The sequence below is a fragment of the Lampetra fluviatilis genome, chromosome 7 (genome assembly GCF_964198595.1).
Source record: "Lampetra fluviatilis chromosome 7, kcLamFluv1.1, whole genome shotgun sequence".
NCBI lineage: Eukaryota > Metazoa > Chordata > Hyperoartia > Petromyzontiformes > Petromyzontidae > Lampetra > Lampetra fluviatilis.
Genome location: NC_136281.1, coordinates 3,232,764 through 3,252,402, shown reverse-complemented (window position 1 = coordinate 3,252,402; position 19,639 = coordinate 3,232,764). Strand labels below are relative to the sequence as shown.

At 45.3% G+C, this 19,639-nt stretch overlaps 1 protein-coding gene across 1 annotated transcript; it reads right to left on the bottom strand.

The window, feature by feature from the left end:
• Positions 1-2,693: 2,693 nt before the first annotated feature.
• AKAP12 (A-kinase anchoring protein 12) lies at positions 2,694-11,893 on the bottom strand. Its single transcript, XM_078858178.1, has 3 exons — positions 11,715-11,893; positions 4,892-9,189; positions 2,694-3,791 (listed from the first exon to the last, which is right to left on the bottom strand). Exons 1-2 carry the CDS (start codon positions 11,737-11,739, stop codon positions 4,895-4,897), a joined length of 4,320 nt encoding a protein of 1,439 aa, XP_078714304.1. The 5' UTR covers positions 11,740-11,893; the 3' UTR covers positions 2,694-3,791; positions 4,892-4,894.
• Positions 11,894-19,639: the final 7,746 nt, after the last annotated feature.

The following is a 19,639-nucleotide window of genomic DNA, read 5'->3' as shown; positions in this document are numbered from 1 at the left end:
TTGAAAGATCTGGACACAGTCCCATCGGTGAGCCCCCTCCGGCACGAGAGGCTGCGTTTTTCTGGTCTTGAAAGCCCTCCATGGCCCAGCCACCGCATGCCCAAGCAGCTTTTGTTTGGCCGGATAGAGGGGGCTAAACAGGCACGACGCGGGCTAAATACGTAATATTTAAAAATATATTGTTTAAAAACACGCTTTAATGAAATGTACCGTACGAGCAGTGGCAGAATTCCACGACTCCAGGAAGTGGCCCCGAGGCTTGCCATAACGTAAGGGGCCGTGGGCAATTACAGCCAACGTCAGTTGAGCGTGGACAATTAGACCCAAGCCAAAATATAAGATAAAAAAGAATGTTTAAAAATATATTTTTTTTATTTTGAATGATAGAATATAGTATTGTCATCAGTATGACATAAGTATACCAAGTTTGCAGTCGATACGACATTGGGAAGTGGGTTAAAATTGAGTTACAAGATTTGAGGATACGACAACAGACAGTGACTTTATACTGGTAGGAACTACCTGGTTCCACCAGCCCACAGGGGATTATTGTGTCCGTCCGTCGTGCATCAAAAAATGGGAGGGGTGGGGCTGGGTGGAGAGGGGAGGGTCGGGAGGGGCTGGGTGGGGAGGGGCTGCGTGGGGCTGGGTGGGGAGGGTGGGGCTGGGTGGGGGGTGGGAGGGGTGGGGCTTGGTGGGGAGGGGCTGGTCACCCCGTGGTGCCCTTATAAAACTCAACGTTTAACCTACTCACGCCGGCTTGTGCCCGCCCTCACAGTCGGGCATATTTGCGGAATACACCACGCCGCCGTTGACCCTGGCCATTGACCGAGCAACCCAACGTTCCTACCAGCTCCCTCCGCAGGACTGTGTTCAAAAGCGTGTAAAATAATATTTTTAAATGTTTTAGATTTTTTATGATAGAATATAGTCTTGTCATCAGTATGACATAAGTATACCAAGTTTGCAGTCTGCAGTCGATAGCACATTGGGAAGTGGGTAAAAATTGAATTCCAATATTTTTTTGAGAATACGACAACAGACAGCGTGAGTTAAATAATAGCGTGTAATAATGAGATTTGACTTTATGCGGTTATAAAATAAAAAAGATCGTTGAAATGTTTTTACATTTATTTTTTATGATAGAATATGGTATTGTCATCAGTATGACATAAGTATACCAAGTTTGCAGTCGACACCACATTGGGAAGTGGGTTAAAATTGAGTTACAAGATTTGAGGATACGACAACGACAACAACAACAGTGAGTTAAATAAAAGCGTGTAATAAAAAATATTAAGAGGCGAGTGGACCTGCCGACGACTGGTTCCAACTGTCAAGATCAGCCTCTTTGGAGGAGGTTCATGAAGGACCCTCACTGGGCAGTCGGAGGCAAGTCGCCCTCAACCAAAAAAAAAACCAGAGGAGCCACGCTCACAACAACGAGCCTGGCGGATAAAACGCAGCAAGCTGGCGCACTCATCTTCGTCGGTCAACGCATGGCACCTGGGTTTGACCCGTGACTTACCAGCGAGCCCTCAATAAATTCACGCGGCCTCCGTGCACCTAGCCTGGCACAGTTGATGTAGTGACGTCACCGTCACTTAGTGGCGATTCGCACTCAGCCTGGCATGGTGGATGTCCCGAATTGCTAATTTGTGTACACGTGTGTGCAATGTTAATTTGTAGCTGTGCGTGTTGGCCGTGTGGACACGTGTGCTTTAGTGTGGCCAGCACCACGCCTGGCCGCCTTCGTCTCCCCCAGTTATGATGTTTACCATACACCACACCATTCCGCTCACTCGGACGAGTGAAGAGGAGCCTGGGGAACCCGCCCAGAGCCAAACAAGTGACAAAGCGAATCAACGAGGGCGATTGGATTCACCTGTGAGAGGGGGGGGGTGTAAGTTTCGTGTGACCGTGTGGCCGAGAGGCGCTGCCTAGGTGAGGAGCGCAAATCTGGGTGCACGCCACCAGCGGCAAAAGCATCCCAACACAATGAAGCTGCTGCATCCGGGATGCTGCAAGCGAGGATGGTGGTCGCACTCGTAAAAGGAAGCCGCTGGTTAAATTAAATCAAAACTCCCGAGATCAGAATGCCATATCTGGTTAAACCATACCGGTTTACCCGTATTATTGTAGAGAGAAATTGAGTTCTCAGCGCCATCAGGCCGTACACAGCCGTTCCAATAAGGGAAACTTGTCCGTTTATACCTTATGAGACTGAGATTTATAAAGGGCACGGTGGGATCAACAAGGTCTAAATTGGTCCGAAATAAGGAAGGCACTAATAAGGGGTTGAATAGGTAATGCAGATCAGCTGCACTTGCACCCAACGCGTTTAAACTTTGCTTTATTCGCCTAATCGCGGTTCACACCTGGTGCCCATCAATTGCCTCGTCCTTGGCGGTGTTCTTCGGTTTCTTTGCGCCCGTACCTCCGACGCGTCGTTTCGATGTTGTCTGCCCATCTCTTCCGTTTGAATGCCATTGATTATGTTGTGCGCCAATCCACGACGAACTTACTCGTAAACTAGCTGGGTAACTGGCTAAACTGGATTTTACGTTACAAATTAATTAAAATTGTATATCATTGGGATACAAAAAACTCGGGCAAAGAGCTCGAAACCCATGCATGGGGAAACCGGGACCAGGATGTAGATGACAAATGTGACCAGGAAATACCAATTAATGGTTAATTATTTATTACAAAAACAATAACAAATATTGGTAACAAAAACAATACCACAGCCGGATTAAACAGCAGGTGTTAGTGGGTTGAGAAAATCGAGAATGTTTTCTGAAACGGTTCAAATAGACGATACAAAGGCGCATTGCTTCACAGTTCCAGTAGAATTTAAATATATTAAGGATACAAATGCAGTGAAAAATATAAAACTTGACAATTAGGCCATTAATATTTAGTGAGAATACAGCCAGGGAGGCAAAAACCTAAGCGAAAACCAGAATGCACCGACTAATGAGTAACTAGGCTGCATTTGAAAAAAAAAAGTATTCCCGATGAGCTACAATAAGCGTTTTTATAACGTCAGAGAATGCAAAATACACCCATTAGCTGCCAGCAAACAAGCCACCAACTGCAAACAATTGGCTCTCCGCCCTTACTTAAAATTAAGGTTTATTTAAAAAAATCATATCTAACACCAGCCATCAGTCTTTTAGCCTTCTACTGTACTTGTGCATTAAATTTTGGGGCGCTTATTTTACGCGTATAAATTTAGATATAGGTCAGAATATACTACTCGCCGCTATTATTTTAGCACTGCAGCAATAGGTGCAAGATATACGTGTATACACTGTATGTTATATAGGTTATGCAAGGACATCCTCCGACGCTGGGAAAGTCCTTAAACTAAAAAAAAGTAAAAGCAGGTATGCAATGCAGTACTGTACTAAAAACGTTAAACTTACAATACATACAAAACTTTAATATGTTTTAATACAATATACAAAAAGACATCTCTGGATAATTAGTTTTTAAAAATGTAAAACTAGATTTAAAGTCTGAAACCGTTGTACTGAGCCAAATGCAAAAAAGCCCGTTTTAACATTAAGAAAAGCTTTAAAAGTTTCCATTCAATATAAATCATTGGGGTTTAGAAACAATTTTCAATATCTGGCATTTTTCTAGACAATTCTATTCCCAAAAAGGTAGGTGGTTGAGGGGTGAGGTGCAATGGTGTCGCTGCGGTGAACATTTGAAGGATGGATCGAGGGCGTTGGGCAGCACTCCAGGAGACCAGGTCCATCTCGTCCCTGGTCATTTTCAACCTGCAAAGACGATGTCAGTTGCACATTAAAACTCACACTCGCCACTGGGTGGCAGTGTAGCCATGTAAATAAACGCCACTACTTTATCCAAGTAGCCACCATCTCAGTATGTGCAGAGTTGAACCTTTCATTAAGTTTGGTGGCCAATACACATTTCATGGCTCGAAGCCATGAAATCAGGCTTGGTTTAATTGCAAATCGATGACAGATGGACGCCAGTGGGTACAAGCGAGCTAGCCTTTTGATAAAACAAAGTGGGAGGTGAATGGGTAAAATTAACCACCGTACTATGCTCGTACCGTCCACAAATCCATAACGTACTCTACTGGGCTTGAGGTTCAGTGCTCTTACCAAAAACAGGACCTCATAAAAGGTTTAAGAAAACAGAAAGATGAAAAAAGTAACATTTCCATTAAACGCTTCCCACGTGGGAAACGTGCGTACATGCCAAGTGTTGATGCCTGGCTGATGCAACCCACACCCCCTTTCGCCGCATTAAATATTCCCACGAGGGGGTTTGCTTGAGCCAGGAATCAAGGCACATGTGACAGGGGTAGGATGGTCAAACAATAAGTGTCACCAGCAGATTCATAACTTTTATCAGACGTACTTTTGCAGCCTCGATATTCACTTTGTATTGATGAACAGCTACCGTTATTGATGGTGCCAAATCAGATGTGAAAAAAATGCATTGGTTATGTACTACAAAGTCCAACTATTGTTTTTTACGATGTAGAAACAAGCATGCACAACCATTAAATGTATGTTATGCAACTTACTAGAAATCATAAATTACCACCAAAGGTAATCTTACAAAACCAAAGTTCAGGACGAAAAAAACTATGAAAATGAGTTGCATAACATAACTTCATTATGGAATTTAAGAAATGTGGCTATGGCAAATGACTCAACCTCGAGGACCTGAAACAAATGTTGAGTGGTTAAGAGCTCAATTATTCGCATTTACACTTTACAGTACAAGCACAGATGTGGCAACTGCACCATTTTATTTTAAAAATCGGGAACGTGTCTATAAATTGCATCCAAGAAATTGTGAATAAATTTGAAGTTTTGTACGCGTTTGTTAGAAATAATATTACCTGTTAAAGAGCACCAGTAGGCTCAGCTGCCTCTGTCGTTTCCTGGGCAGGTGTCTGCGATGCTGGCACCGTAGGCTCAGCCGGATGTATTTCTTCGCTGTCAAACGATGCCAACTTCATGGACAGCTTCTCTTGGATTGTTTCCACCACGTTCGTCTGCTTGGAAAGTTCCTCAAATAGCTCTTCTGGGGGGTTCACATTTCCATCAATTATCACTGCATCTTCTCCGTCAAACTCAACACCTTCAGTTATCGAATTACACAAAGATGCCTCTTGTTTTAGAGGAGCCACTTCATCCATGGAATCTTTATTAGCATTGGCATTTACAGAATTTTCCAGTACTTCCCGTTCACAGGCAATGGTTTCATTTATCACTTGCTCATGTTCATCTACAGCAGCTTTATCCTTCTCCTCCTGGAAATCACCACTCTCTTCTCCAGAGGCAACAACTTCAGTGACACTTTCACCATCTCGACCTAAATCTTTCTGCACCTCTTCAGCGAGTGTGGTAGCAAACCCATTTTCCACACTCTGCACTACTTGCTCTTTGCCATCGGTTACTCTCTCGGATGCTATTTTCGGTTCCTCTTGCAGGGCCTCCGCTTCATTCTGATGACCATCTGAAAGGTTCTGCACTTTTTCATCAGTACCCACTTCCTTACTTTCCAACGGACCTGTACCCTTCAGCTCTTGCGATGCTCCTTGAGAAACATCGACCTGTGCAGATTCCGTTGAAATCACATCAGATTGAACTTTCGCCTCTGGCAAAGGGTGGCTTTCATCTTCGTGCAAATCAACTTCCACTGCTGCACCATCTTCAGCTTCATAAACATTCGTTTGCTCCTTCACAAAAGCCGTGGCAGCTTCAATCGCTGCCTCCACAACGGATGCAGCAGCTGTTGCATAGTCACATGGTGGCGTTTCAGTCTCCGAAAGCCCTTGCTTAAGCTCCCCACACTGCGCTTCAATCTCTGCTCCACCCACTACGGCTCTCACAGCCTTCTGTATCAACATAGCAATATCATCGCCAGCTCCGTCAGCATGTGCCGCTGCTTCAACCATTATTTCCCCTTTCTTTTCTTCCTGCGAAAACTCATTAGCATCCTCTGGGATTTGTTCCAGCTGATGAGCAACAAACGCATCGGAGGACACGTCACCATGGCTATCCTGAGTTGGCCGTTCTACCACATTTTGCATAGATGAAACCTGCGATTGTTCAACGTCGCTTGCCTGCTCTGGTTCAACTGCTTGTACTGGTAGTTGCATCACCACTGGCTGCTGTACTACGACATTCCTTGGTAGCTCTTCTACACTTTTCTGTTCCTCATTCAAGGACTCCACCGTGTCCAGCAACTCTAGAGGGGCTTGGGTTGAACTGCTGGTGAGCACAACCATCTCCTGAGACACAACTGATGTAAAGGTTGAAGTTTCAGTCACTTCCAGGGTTTGGGAAATCACGGTTTGCGAATCGTTTGAGATTTCCTCCGAGATACTGCAAGTTACAGAAGACACGGCATTATTCGTGGTCGATACTTCGGAACTGTAATTGACAACTAAATCCGAAGTATTTATTAGTTGTATCGTCGAATCTACATTTTCTGTTGTATTTTTGGTCACAGTTTTTGAAGCCACCACAATACTTTCCTCAGCACACACAGACTCTCTCTGCTCTGCATCGACCACCTCAGGGGCTCTTGAATTAGACTTCTCATCATCCATTTCTACTATTTTTAAAACGTCCGTCTGCAAAACTGTGCAGTCGACTTTGCCCGCTCCCACCTCAACATTAGCGTCATTGTCATCTGCACCAATATCCACCATTGCTTCTGTGACCGTTTCCTGGACATTGGCACAGTCTGCTGCTTTGTCACTTAGAGCCCCAATTTGCACACAACTCAAAGCTTCACCACTATTGGCAGCTGCATCTGTCACTTTAACTTGCGGCTGTTCCTCATCGTCGTATTCAGCCAGTGGCACCACAGCCGGTGTGTCAGTGTCACTGTCATTGCCCTTCACCTCTGCCGCCTGAGTGGCACTTTCCACATCGTCAGCCAAAACCTTTGTGGACTTCCTCTTCTTTCCTGGAATAAACCTCTTGAGAGACCAGGTTGAATGGGTGCCACCATGGCTGGATTCTTGATGCTGGGAAGTAGAGTTCGATGGAGGACTGCTATTCTCTTCATGGATGGTCGTTTTCTGCAATTCCCCATTCTCATTTTCTAGATTTTCTGCATCTTCCTTTTCACCCTGCTGTGCATCATGATCTTTGGATTTATTTCTCTTCTTTGGCGTTACAAGACGCTTTAGGGAACCCCAATTCACTGTGTTCTTTGGTGCTTCAGCAACCTCAGCTTTAGGTTGTTCAGACTGGACCTCATCCTTTTCAGGTAGCTCTTCCTTATTGGTCACAGTCTTGGATACAACCTCCAGGTTTATGTCCTCAAATTGCTGATCGTGTTCAGTTGCAGATTCAGGTTTGGAATCTCCTTGTGCCGGTGCGTCATCTTTTTGCTTTGGCAAATCTTGCAGGGAAGAGTCCGAATCGGAGGATTTACGTCCTCGCTTCTTGGAGGAGCCGATGCAGATCAGAGCTTCCCAATTTGGACCCAAATGCTCAGTCTTCTTCTTTTCTCCTCCTTTGACGTGTTCATCTACTTCAGAGTTCAGAGAGTCCTCTTTTCCTCCAGATACTCCACTAGTTGTGGAAGACATTGTTGTCGTCTTGCCAGCCTCCCCTGGTTCTTCCTCCTTGTCACTCTCAGAATTATGTTTGGTCCGTCTCCTCGGTTTCACAAGCTTCTTGAATGATGACCATGGAGTGATTCCATCCCTCTTCTTTTCTGCCACACCTTCAGCTTCTTCCGAAGGACCTGCTGCCTCTGGTTGAGTGGGCGACTGAGGAACCTGAGAATCAACTTCGATCCCCGATGGCGATGCAGTCTGATTGAAAGCATGTGACGTTGTTGCCTCAGTTTCATCCGGTTTCTGCTCATCCACTTCAGTCTGGGCCTTGCCTTCACTTTTTTCCTTCTCTTTACCCCTTTTCAGAGACAATTTCTTTAGCGAACCTCCCATGAAAAACTTCTTTAACGGACTGCTTGGTGTCTTAGACTTATCAGGTGATGTTACATCCTGTTCCGTTTCCTCAGTCTTTGAGGTCTGAACCGTCAAGCCGTCAGGGCTTACGTTGGGAGCTGCACGTGTGTCAACTTTATCTTCCGTCAATTCACTATTCGCTGACGGAGCTGAATGTTCCACTACACCTGCTTCCTGTTCGATAGGATGAGAATTATCTGCAGTGGCGGAGCATTCCACTTGCTCGCTATTGCCATTTTCTTGTTTTGGTGCCTCGTTCAACTTTATTTCCTGACTGCACATCTCATCTTTCTGTTCTAATACAGCTACCGACTGCTCATTTTTCACAATGGCTATCGCTGCCTCTTCTTGCACCACCTCCACATCGTTAATATCTGTAGTTTGCTTTTGGAGTGCCTCCGTCACTTTGGTGGCATCTGCAGACTTTTCTGACGGCAGCGCTCCAGCACAAGACTGCTTTTCTTCAGCCTGTGGTAGCAAATCATTCACCTCCACTGCATGCTCTGCATTTACCGGCTCAGGAGTCGAGTCGACTAGGGGTTCGTTTCCAAGTTGATGGTTTTTGTCATCCTTCTCAGCCTTGCTGGATTTTCTCCTCAGACCAGCAAAGAGTCTGTTGTTGAACATTTTCCTCAAAGGCGTGGTCACATGAGCTGTGAAGCCCCCCACAGGAGATTCACTCGCCACAGCTTCCTCAGCACTCTCCTTTGTGCCATTTTCATGGACTCTCTTTTGGTCATCAGTGTCATTCTCGTTAGAGCTTGCCGCAGCCTCCTCACCCGATTTTTGCTCAGGGTCCTTGACAGCGGCGACGTCTGCGCCATTCTCAACAACCTGCTGCTTGCTCTGGGCCTCTTCCACCTTCCCATTAAAGTCACCATTGCCTTCACCGTCAGTATCCTTCACGGTGAGCAGAGTCACCGACTCAGGCGGCTCTTCGCGATCTTTCTTCAGCGTGAACTTGAAGCCTCCCAGTTTGAAAACCTTCTTGAAGCCCAGGTCTCTCTGTGGGGCGGCACTGGACGAAGTGGTCTGCTCTGCAGCTTGCGTAACCTCGCCTTCCTGTGCTGCCGGGGGAGCATCGGAGTCGCCGTTGCCCTTTTCCGTTTCGTTCGTCTGTCCCGGAGGCACCTCTGCCATTGCTGCTTGTTCGGGCGGTCCAGAGTCTGTCTCTGCCATGGTTGCTGTGTCCCCTTGACCCACTGTGGAAAGACAAACATGTGGTATTGTCAATATTTCATACACTGGCATTATGCTCGGATTTTTTTTACAATTGTTAAAAATACATGAACGTCATATAAAACTACGTGCAAGTGTTGACAAAGATTGTAATTGTATCTAAACACCAGATGGTGTTGTTAAAGCTAAACATTTACATGGCAGTGAAACAGGTTTATCTCAAAAAGCTAGTTATAAGGCCTTCAAAGCATTTGCATTCAGATTCCTTCGCTCTGTTTATCCATTAATCCAATGACAAGACCCAGTATGTGCCAGTGCCCGTTAAGCCATCTGCAGCAGAGCAGTGGGCTTTATTGCAAGTGTGGCTCCATCATGCAGGTGTCACACCCCACCCCCATCCAAACTCCAGAGCACACATCAATGAGCTCATTTATTTGGCACAATACCAAATGCAAACACCAGCTTCACAGATCTCCAGGCTCGATACAAAAAAAACTACATTCGGACCAATTTGCTTAAATAAACATGCAGCGAACGCTCCAGTTCCACCGATAAAAAAAAAATATAGCGAATTAATACTAATGCAATCCAAGGATGCTGTCGAATAAAAAGCCACAAAAAACACCATTAGAAGAGGCCCCCTTTCCCAGAATTCTTTTTGTCCAGATTCTTGGGCGTGCCAACAAGGCAGCACTGTTACAGGATGTTACTCATGCTCCAATTGCATTCTTGCACTGTGTGTCAGTCACATTACAGAATATGCTATCAGCATTGCTCTTGCCAAAACAAAAGCATGCATCGCTTGCGTTCTTAGACACATGCGACCGAACAGGGGCCCAAGTGTTTTGCAATGTTTTAAACAAGAGCCGAACATTCCAGGGACCACGCCATGGTTTTGTGTGGCGACATTAGTTCCACACACGATTGATATTAGTCACAATGCACCACTGTGAGCGCACGCTGTGATGACCCCAGTGGTCACAACGCATTTAAATTGGGTTCGAGTGCAGCCATGTGCCCTGCCAGAATAATGCCACATTCCAAGTGTTAATAGCTTCTGCTTACAATACGGCACATTGAGACGCGCTGAAAAACAGCACAACACCAAGGCTCAACTCGTCTTGTTTAAAAGTCCGATTAAAATGCTCTCAAATGATTGGACCCCTAGACATTGAGCAATAAGACAACTTGTGCAAGTAGTAAAACACTCCATGTCTTCAAATTATAATCATGGTTATATGAAGTGTAAATATAAACCCTTATTTGTACGAATTTTTGCAAGGAGCATAAATAATAGCAGTGAAAAAGAAATCCTGAAGACTATATATGCGATACTGGGTGCAAGAAACTGGGGACAAACATACAGGAAGCATCCAATGAAAAAGGCAGGAACTCTGCAAGGGAAGCTTTTCAGCAACCGCACCCAAGCTTTACTAAACAATAGAAGCTTCTAGTCAGAATCAACTGCCAAAGCGCTTTAAAAGAGATTCCAAATCAAACCTTTCACTTTTACATCAAAAACCGATTCGACTATAACGACAATTCTAAACCACAGGTCTCGTTAGATATACGTTTAACTAGCCAAAGAGGTTTGTCCAGTAGTTTTTTTTTTAATGGGGCTTTAAAACACGGAATTAACTAAAAAGGGCACAATAATTTAAACTCAGCATATAAAAACGCAGAACTTTTTTACTACAAATAGCAAATTCGTACCACTCTCCTCCTGAGAATAGTATACACACAAAAAGGCAAGCAGTGTTAGAGGACTAAGTGGCTTAGCATTCTGCCTACTTAAGGAGCAGCTGTTCGCCTGCCTGCAGCAGAACACATGCTGCATCCCACTTTAAAATAAGCCCAACGCAAACACTGACGCTACTTGTGCGCTCAAGAGCCACGCCTTTACGTTCATGGAGGCTGTCCTTTCGGAGAACGCTGGAGAAAATGATTAAAACGTTATTTTACACAGGTTTTTCACAGCTCGGCTCCAAAATGATTAGCAACTGCATTTTAAATGCATTTTCAGATTGCCGTTTCTAATTGAGTGTACCACTCGACAGATACACCACAATTGTTCAAGTTTTAACAATGGATATTGGTTACTATTAAAGACGAATGTGATAAGCCCATGACAATGTTATCCAACCCATTATCATTCCAATGTACGGAAAAGCCTATCTACAGACGCAGTAAAACAGTTTTAAACTCTGGGCCTGGCAGTATGGTCCAAAACGTAACCAATAAAATCAGTGTTTTAAGTGTAACAAGTCTGACGACACAGCCACTAAAAAATTACCAGAATTACTATTTTTACTCTTAGGTTTTTTCGGTAAAGTCACGTGAAATACGTAAATATACTTATGACTTTACCGAAAAAACCTAAGAGTAGGAATCCTTGCAGTCACGAAAGCTTCAAATCTAGAATTACTATTTTGCTTTTAAAAACAAATACTTCGTCACCACTTAACAATAGCCGAAACTTAAGTAGCAATACTTCATCCAAAGTGCAATTGTGACGCACGGATAAAAGCCACAAATCCGCCTACAGTACCTGTTACATAGTTGATGCCGAGCATGGTCTGGGTGAAGATGAGCAGAGCTGTCGCGTTGCCCGACCTCAGGACCGGAGATGTGAGACCGAGTGAGCGAGGAGGCAACGGCTAAGAAATCCACCAACACCCGCCTCTTTCCCCCCCTCCACCCAAGTGAGAGAGGGACACAGCTAAGAAAGGGGGCTCTGTCCAGCCAGCAAATGGGGATTAAGTGAGCCAACAAAAGAGAGCGCTGGCAGGGGGTCTCATTACATCAGTGGCAAGCCCAAACAACAGATGGGGCCTGGGGGGGGGAGAGGCAGGAGGGCGTGTGGGAGAGGGCAGGGCTTGAAGGGTTATGTCGCGCTTGCTCACCCCTCTCCCCCACCAATCCGTGACATTCGTCATCCTGTTAAACCGGTTTGCTCCAGATCGATCATCATGGCCATTGCACGTTAAACAACTCAATAAACGGTTAACGGACCCTGGGGTTTTGTTTCACACGCTGTAAAAAAAAATTGCACACGCAGACATCGGGCTACAAAACTATGACTACCTCATTAGCTTGACGACTGACAAGTTTTTTTTTCGCATGAACGCCAAATGCAGACAAGTACTATACAGGTGGCAATCAAATCCCTCGGTATCGACTCCATTTAAAAACCTCTCGGCATACAAATACCGGCTCTTAATTTAAGTTTGGGACGACAACTATACCCGCACCATGGGGAGGGAAAAACCAGATGACAATTTTTTTTGTTTTTACAAACTTTGGTTTGGATGTGGGACATGCATCACATTGATGAATTGTGTTTTCTGAAAACGTCTTGCGCAGACACGCAGGAATGTTGCGAGCTGAAATCCCCTCCTATCGCTGGGCAGATCCCCGTTAACTGCAGCTGTTGCATTCGGCACCGCCACAATGAATCCTCCCAATGATTATTTAAGACCTCTCTCCTGCGGCAACGCTGCAGAAATCACCAGACACCAGGCTGTTCACAACGCCCCGAGGCAGGCGCTCTCTCCTGTTGCCCTGCTCACACCAACTGGCAATTTGTCCCAATCAGCTGAACGCACACTTGGGGCTAAACATTTCCCCTTTTCGCTTTCCATTTAATTACGTGCTCCCCCCATGCAATCTCATTCCGTAGTAATGTCCCCGACCTTCAGATTTTTTTTCTATCTTCCTCTACAATCATTCCCCCCCCCCCCCAGTGTATCACCAACACAAAATAAGCAACTGCACTTCACGTTGGCTCAAACCACCTGTACCAGTGCAAGGTACACACCCTGGTTCTGCTTTGTTCACCTAAAAAACGACTGCATGGCACACCCTGGTTAGCAGTAGCAGCACCACCACCACCACTCTTCCGAAACACCCACGGACAGAACTTTGATCAAGGCTGGAGGTTCGCAAGCAGAGCCATGCGGGTAGACCTCCCCCAGACGTTGGTGCGCCCTTTTCACCAGGCTCCATCACCAGACAATCAGACTGGGATTTTTTTTTCTGGGGGACAGCTGTGGGTCTGTAAGTGTCATAATCATAAACCATGCGCTCCTGCAAACACAGCATCATTGGCAAGGTTTGCCTTGACCAAACACATACAATCACGAGATGAACAGCACTGTGGAGCAGAACCAATTAAAATATATCGATCGGTGGCTTTAAGTTACACAATTACAGACAAGGCACCTGTTTTTATGTAGTGCAAGTAGCTTACCCAAGCCGGTTTATCAAAGGTCAATTTTATGGCCAAACAGTAAGCAAATAAACGGATGTCCTGGTCGAGAGAAATGTTACAATGGCTACATCATCTAGGACAAGCACCTACCAAGCGTGACGGAGCTAGGGCACTGCCAAGCCTCTGCCTTTCTTTAGCCACAGCCGTTGAATGTATTGTCTTGCTTATTTAAAACAATACTTGGGACAATCTGTGTGATATTTCAGTTTTTTTATAGTCAGAAATTTATTCATCTTAATGTTGGTCACCATTCGAGCTCGTTTAATACGTGTGGCCCATAATGGACACCAACAGATGAAGGTCTATCCATGGCACAGGTGGTTTTATTATACTTCACGAAACCGAGTGCGGGGTTTGGTAAAAAGGTGCCCCCACCCTCCCGCAACTGGTTCAGGTATCCCTCTCCACCTCCTCACACGTTAGCCACAGCCAGGAATGACGCTCAGATTACAGAGTTTATAATGCAGTGGTAACCACACCTTTGGAAAAAAAAATTGTAAAAAATTTTACCTACGTCCAAAGTTGTGGCATTACAAAATCGTAAATTAAAACCACATCACGTTTCACTTCAAGGGAGGAATATGCCACCCACCCACCCTTTGCTAAAAAGGAGTAACAATATTATTCCGCGTAACACTTTGCAGGTATCACTGTTGGTTGCACACGAGGATCAGAGCCCAGCTGCGAGGTCGGAGGCGGCACAGGGCACGGCCGAGGCCACGGCACAACGCAGCTGTCCAAGCACTCAAACGCTGAGCGAGCGCAAAGCCCGGGGCCAGCGTGCCGGGCACTCCCAGCCACGGCAGCTGTGCCGCAGCTACCACCACCACCACCATGCGCACGCCTCATCCTCCAAACGCAGTACCTAAAAATCAAGTGGACTGTATAACCAGCTTATGCCAGCATTGGTGCGACACAGCATCGAGAAGTCCTTCCCATTGACACTGCCCAGACCCTTGTGTATGTACACTAACAAAAGCATTGGTAGGAAAGTCCATTATTATACTGTATTTATATGCTCTAGGATTTATGCTTCTCCCCTTTTCCAACCCACAGACCAGCATATTTTTAAGTATGTCAAATCACCCCCCCCCCCCACCGGATGGCCAAAACATTTTACAAATCTTTGAAGACATTGGTCATGACGACCAATCACCTGTAATTGCAATTTTACAAAACAAAAGCAGCCAGTTTAAGGGGAAATGCTTCTGTGAATCCCATGTTAAGATGACCAACTGGAAATATTGCACCACATCATGGGACCTCCCTTTGCCAGTACCAAAATGTTAATAGGTTTCCCCTTGATAATAGTTTTTTTGACCCTTCTATCTGGCAACAAAACTGACACCTTTTTTTTTATAAGGAGTCATGTTTGCATAGACGACAATACCTGCAGTCATAATGCAAACAAAAAACATAATTCTGATCATTTATGCACTGTCCTTGAAGTTGATTGGTCCAACACCCGAGACAGCTTTCCTTGGAGCCTAGTCTCACATGGGTTGGACCAGATGACGCCAAAAGGCGCACAACTTAAAGACAATGCACCATCAGAGTACGAGATATATATTTTGGCGTCATCTGGTCCAACCCATGTGAGACTAGGCTCTAAGGAAAGCCATCTCGGGTGTGGACCAATCAACTTCAAGGACAGTGCATACATTATCAGAGTTATGTTTTTTGTTTGCATTATGACTGCAGGTATTGTGGTCTATGCAAACATGACTCCTTGTAAAAAAGGTCAGTTTTGTTGCCAGATAGAAGGGTAAAAAACCAATTATCATATTTTTTACTGGCAAATGAGGTTCCTATGGTGTATAGGTTTCCCCTTTTCTCTGGCAATAAAAAAACAGGTACACTATGAGATCTCTTTTACCAGTGGCAAAATATAATGGTAGGTTTTTACCCTTTTAACTGGTACAAAACTGACACCTTTATTCAAGGCATCATGTTTGCAATGACCACAACACAAGTAGTCAATAAAGCAAACAAAAAGAAGCAACTCTGATAAGGATAATAATATGCACTGTCCTTGAAGTTGATTGGCCCACACCCGAGACGGCTTTCTTTAGAGCCTAGTCCCCATTGGTGTAGGGCCAGATGACTACTTGTGTTGTGGTCATTGCAAACATGATGTCTTGAATAAAGGTGTCAGTTTTGTACCAGTTAAAAGGGTAAAAACCTACCAAAAAAACATGTGTTAAGATGTTAAAACAAACCGAAACCTTTCACAAGGAATCATGTCTGCATTAACCACTACTTGTGGTCAGAACGCAAACAAAAAAAACTCTGAAAATATATGCATCGTCTTTGAAACAGATTGGTTCACACCAGCGACAGCTTTCTTTTGAGCCGAGTCCCAAGCGGCGTTCGACCAGAGGACGCGAACGGCGTCACACTTTGTAGGAAAATACTTATGGGGGTCCCCTCAAGCGGGGAGCTCCACGTGGTTCCTCACGCAGTGTTGTTGCACTCGCAGCAGCCGTGAATTTAACTCCCTCCACCCCATCGACCCCCCCCACCACCAACCCTCCCATGCCTCTTGTCGTCACCCACCCTCACACCGCCACGGGATACACATCTCCGTCTGCTCCATCCACTTGCCACCATCACTGCTGCCGCCACCACCACCATATAAAGTTGTAATGGGTTTTCTCGTTGCCCAAAATACTCTGCAAGAATGCACAGTTGCGCTCTCCAGCTGTCGGTGAAAGGAATGCCTTCCCCAATCTCAAAACCAAATGCTGTAAAGTATTGGTGGTATGCATCCAGCGTTCTCACCTTTTTAACCATCTTGTCGGCGGTTTGTAGTTGTCACCACTTGCACAAAAGTTGCTGCCGACCCCGCGCCACCGATGTAACTCGCGAAAGCGGCACGGGTCACCCACACGGAGGGGTGCAGACGCATCATAGCGAACCCGCCGTCAATTTTACTGCTGTATTTTATTAAACGGCACCGTGGAAAACAACGTCAGCACTAACCGTTGCAATTGATGATCATCATTTATTATGGTCCCTCGACCAATCTCACATCAAAGGACGTGGACTTTCAAAGGGCTCGCACATTTTGGCCACATTCCAGCTCTTGCACTGCGTGCTCAAAAGCAAAAGAGAACATTCCAGAGCGGGACTTTTTTTTTTAAACCAAATTATGAACGCAAACTGAACACTACATTTTATTCACCACGCCGAATGTGCATCCGATGTCGAAGTCCATGAGTGCCACTTGAAATGTATAGATTGTGCCAATTTAACGTGCATCATGTAATTTTTTACCGCATTGTGTATGGTAGATAATGTAGTTAGAAAATTATGTTGTAGGCCTATTAAGCATGTCCGGTTAGGATTAAATCAGTGGCCATGCCAGAGCATCGTGAACATCCAGGAACCCTCGGGGTGGTTCAGGAAGGATGAAATTTAGCCACAGTTGCGGCAAGGCAAGTACAGCTGCTACGCAAGGGTTTAAAGATTTCAGCACTACCTTTTCAATAGTGGAAGCAGAGCAGAAGGAAGAAATTTGAAGCATGCACGCTGAAGCATGAGTGATGAGAGTTATTCATCAGCATTGGGATGCCAAGACCACTGCACCACATGGGTCACATTTTTGGCTGCTTGATACTTTGACCTTTTGCATCCCAAGCACTTCACCATTATCCCTTGGTGAACGTAGCCTCCATTACAGCAGATTAAATTCACGACAAAAAGTTGGGGCGGTAATTTAATTGTCTTTACAATTCAAACGTGTGTGGGCTCTGCAGTCCTATAATCCTGCTTACATTGAAATGTGGTTGGAACGAGGTCAATTTCCTTCATTAGGTCTCCAAAGTTCACATACCCTAAATGATTGTAATTGCACAGGCAAACCAAGATGCTATCACCGTGACCACACAAGCCAAACCACCACCGTTTCTAAAAGAAAGAAATCCTCTGCTTAAATTTAATTCCCAATTTCCTTGAAAGAATGTATACTATGCCAGGCTGGATTCATCACTTATGGAGAGCACAGCAGATTTGGAGATGAAGGGATTCCATGTTATGTGGCTGCTGATGTTAGGGAGGGGCGTCGCTCTGCTGCCAAACAGCCTAAGCACGTAGGCACACAGAACTGATACCATCTTCACCACAAGGATCATTAAAGACGTGAACCCTCACCATTTAAGTAGAGGCAAACAACCAATATTGTTTATTTGCCCATAACGTATTTTAAAGATACAGCAGTCTCGCTATACGGCTTCAAAAGTCCATGGGGTAAAGCTCAAGTTTTACCACGAGTAATCTTGGAAGACGGCATCACACAATCTGAGGAACGTAAGCTCCCGTAATCTTCTCATCAGCGGTCAATGTTTACAAGATTTTCTCCAAAGTTCCGAGTTTTAAAACGCGAGTGTACACACGATTGTCGATGGAGCGTGCACTGCCAACCCAGCTCTACCGGCTTCCCCCCACACCCTCTCCCCACCTTTGTTATGGTTTTCACAGCAGAGTGGTGCGCACACGCAAGCATCCGCAATAACCACGCTGGCGCCAGAGAATGTCTCAATCGCAAGATGGCTCTTCTGCGTTTTCTTCATGCGATCACACATCAGGAATGTTCCCGAAAGGATTCTCCTGCACAAGGTGTACGAGCGACTTGGTCATGGGGTTCCAGCGCGTTTCACGAATTACTCATGCTGTAAATGGAAGCGCTTTCTATTACAAATCACCGATGAATAACTCGAGTTGCTTGCGGCACCCTCCTACGCTTTGGCCTCATTCATTCAAACGGAAGGGCACTTGTGTTCAACCCCCCCCTCCCGAGCCAGGTTTCCTCCCCATCACCCGTCCATTGTGAATGAAGGACATAATCTGACCTGTTCGTGCGAGGATGGGGACAGGAAGTGGGCCTGCATTAGTCGCTGCTCTACAGGGAAATCCAGTGCGTGCTCAACCCTGCAGGAAGTGTGTCACAGCTTGCCACATTCCAAGGCCCAAAACCTTGCCAAACAAGTAATAATAATAACAACCTGAATTTGTATGTAGTAATAATTCAGGTTTGTGTCCATCCACCGCAAATGAAGCCCCACACCATGCCAGTTGTGGGGGTTGTTTGACCATACATTGCTTGGTCAGTGTAGGTTGGTAAAGGAGGTTCCCAGAACTGCTTTAGATAATTACTCACCGATGTTGGAAGCAAAGGGTCGGTTATTGAACTTGGGTCACGCCAGGTTCATAGCGAAACGTGCAAATCACCGCTCAAAAAATTGTTACTCAAAAGCCTCTTACAGACAGATAAGACGTAAAAAAACAGCCAACCACCACAACCATGTTCTGTGTGGCGTCTCTCAATGGTCAAGGGCCAGCTCTAACACAGGAGCCATTTACCACATGTAATGGCCATCGAAATTTTAGGTCTTAACAAAGGAGAGAATTGTTAATGGAATCAAGTAATTTGCCGACCCCAGAGCGACAGATTTGCGCGCACACACGACCCAAATCTCGTGGAGTTCACCAGGGAACAGAGTTTAGTTTTTGCGTGGAGAGATCAGGAGCCACTGTCTCAAACATTACAGTACTTGGACACCCACAAGTCCTTGCCCTGCTCAACCTCCCCAAGGACACAGTAGGAAGTCGGTGGACAAGGAATGCCATGGCAATTATGATAAAGTAGTTATTGAATTTGTTTTAAATGGAAGTTATGCTTACATGCGAAACCAACCGCTACAAGCTGGGTGCAATCTGTAAATAATATCAAAGGCATGTAAAGACGAGCACAACTAAAGTACTTTAGCTTAGGGTGTTGTCTCCCAATTGATTTCTATAGCATAATGCTGTCAATTATGGGTGTAAATGCCCTTCAACAAATGGTAGCACCTTCTGTGGCTGCAGAGGAAATGGGAACCCATGACTGTATATATGGATAAAAATCCATACACTGCGATATGAACACCGTGGAGCTGAAGAGCACACATCGAAAAAAAATTCTGCATCCAATTTATTTGAGCCCTAATTGCACTTCAATTTCCAGAGCCCGGCCGATTCATGCATTTCTTGCTGTAACCCAGCACAAAGGAGATGGAGGCTCCAGGAAAGTCAAGCAGGCCAGAACTTCAGTACCACAATAAAAAAAAACCTCCTGTGGATTAGATCCAGTACGCCGCATATAATAAATACGACAATGCCTGCCCCCCCCCGGCCCCCCCCCTCCCCCAGTCGTTAAGACACTT

Coding starts and splice junctions, on each gene's coding strand:
- AKAP12 (XM_078858178.1), bottom strand. CDS start 11,739: ATGCTCGGCATCAACTATGTAACAG. Junction 9,190..11,714: donor CGGCATCAACTATGTAACAG/GTACTGTAGGCG, acceptor GTCTTTCCACAG/TGGGTCAAGGGGACACAGCA.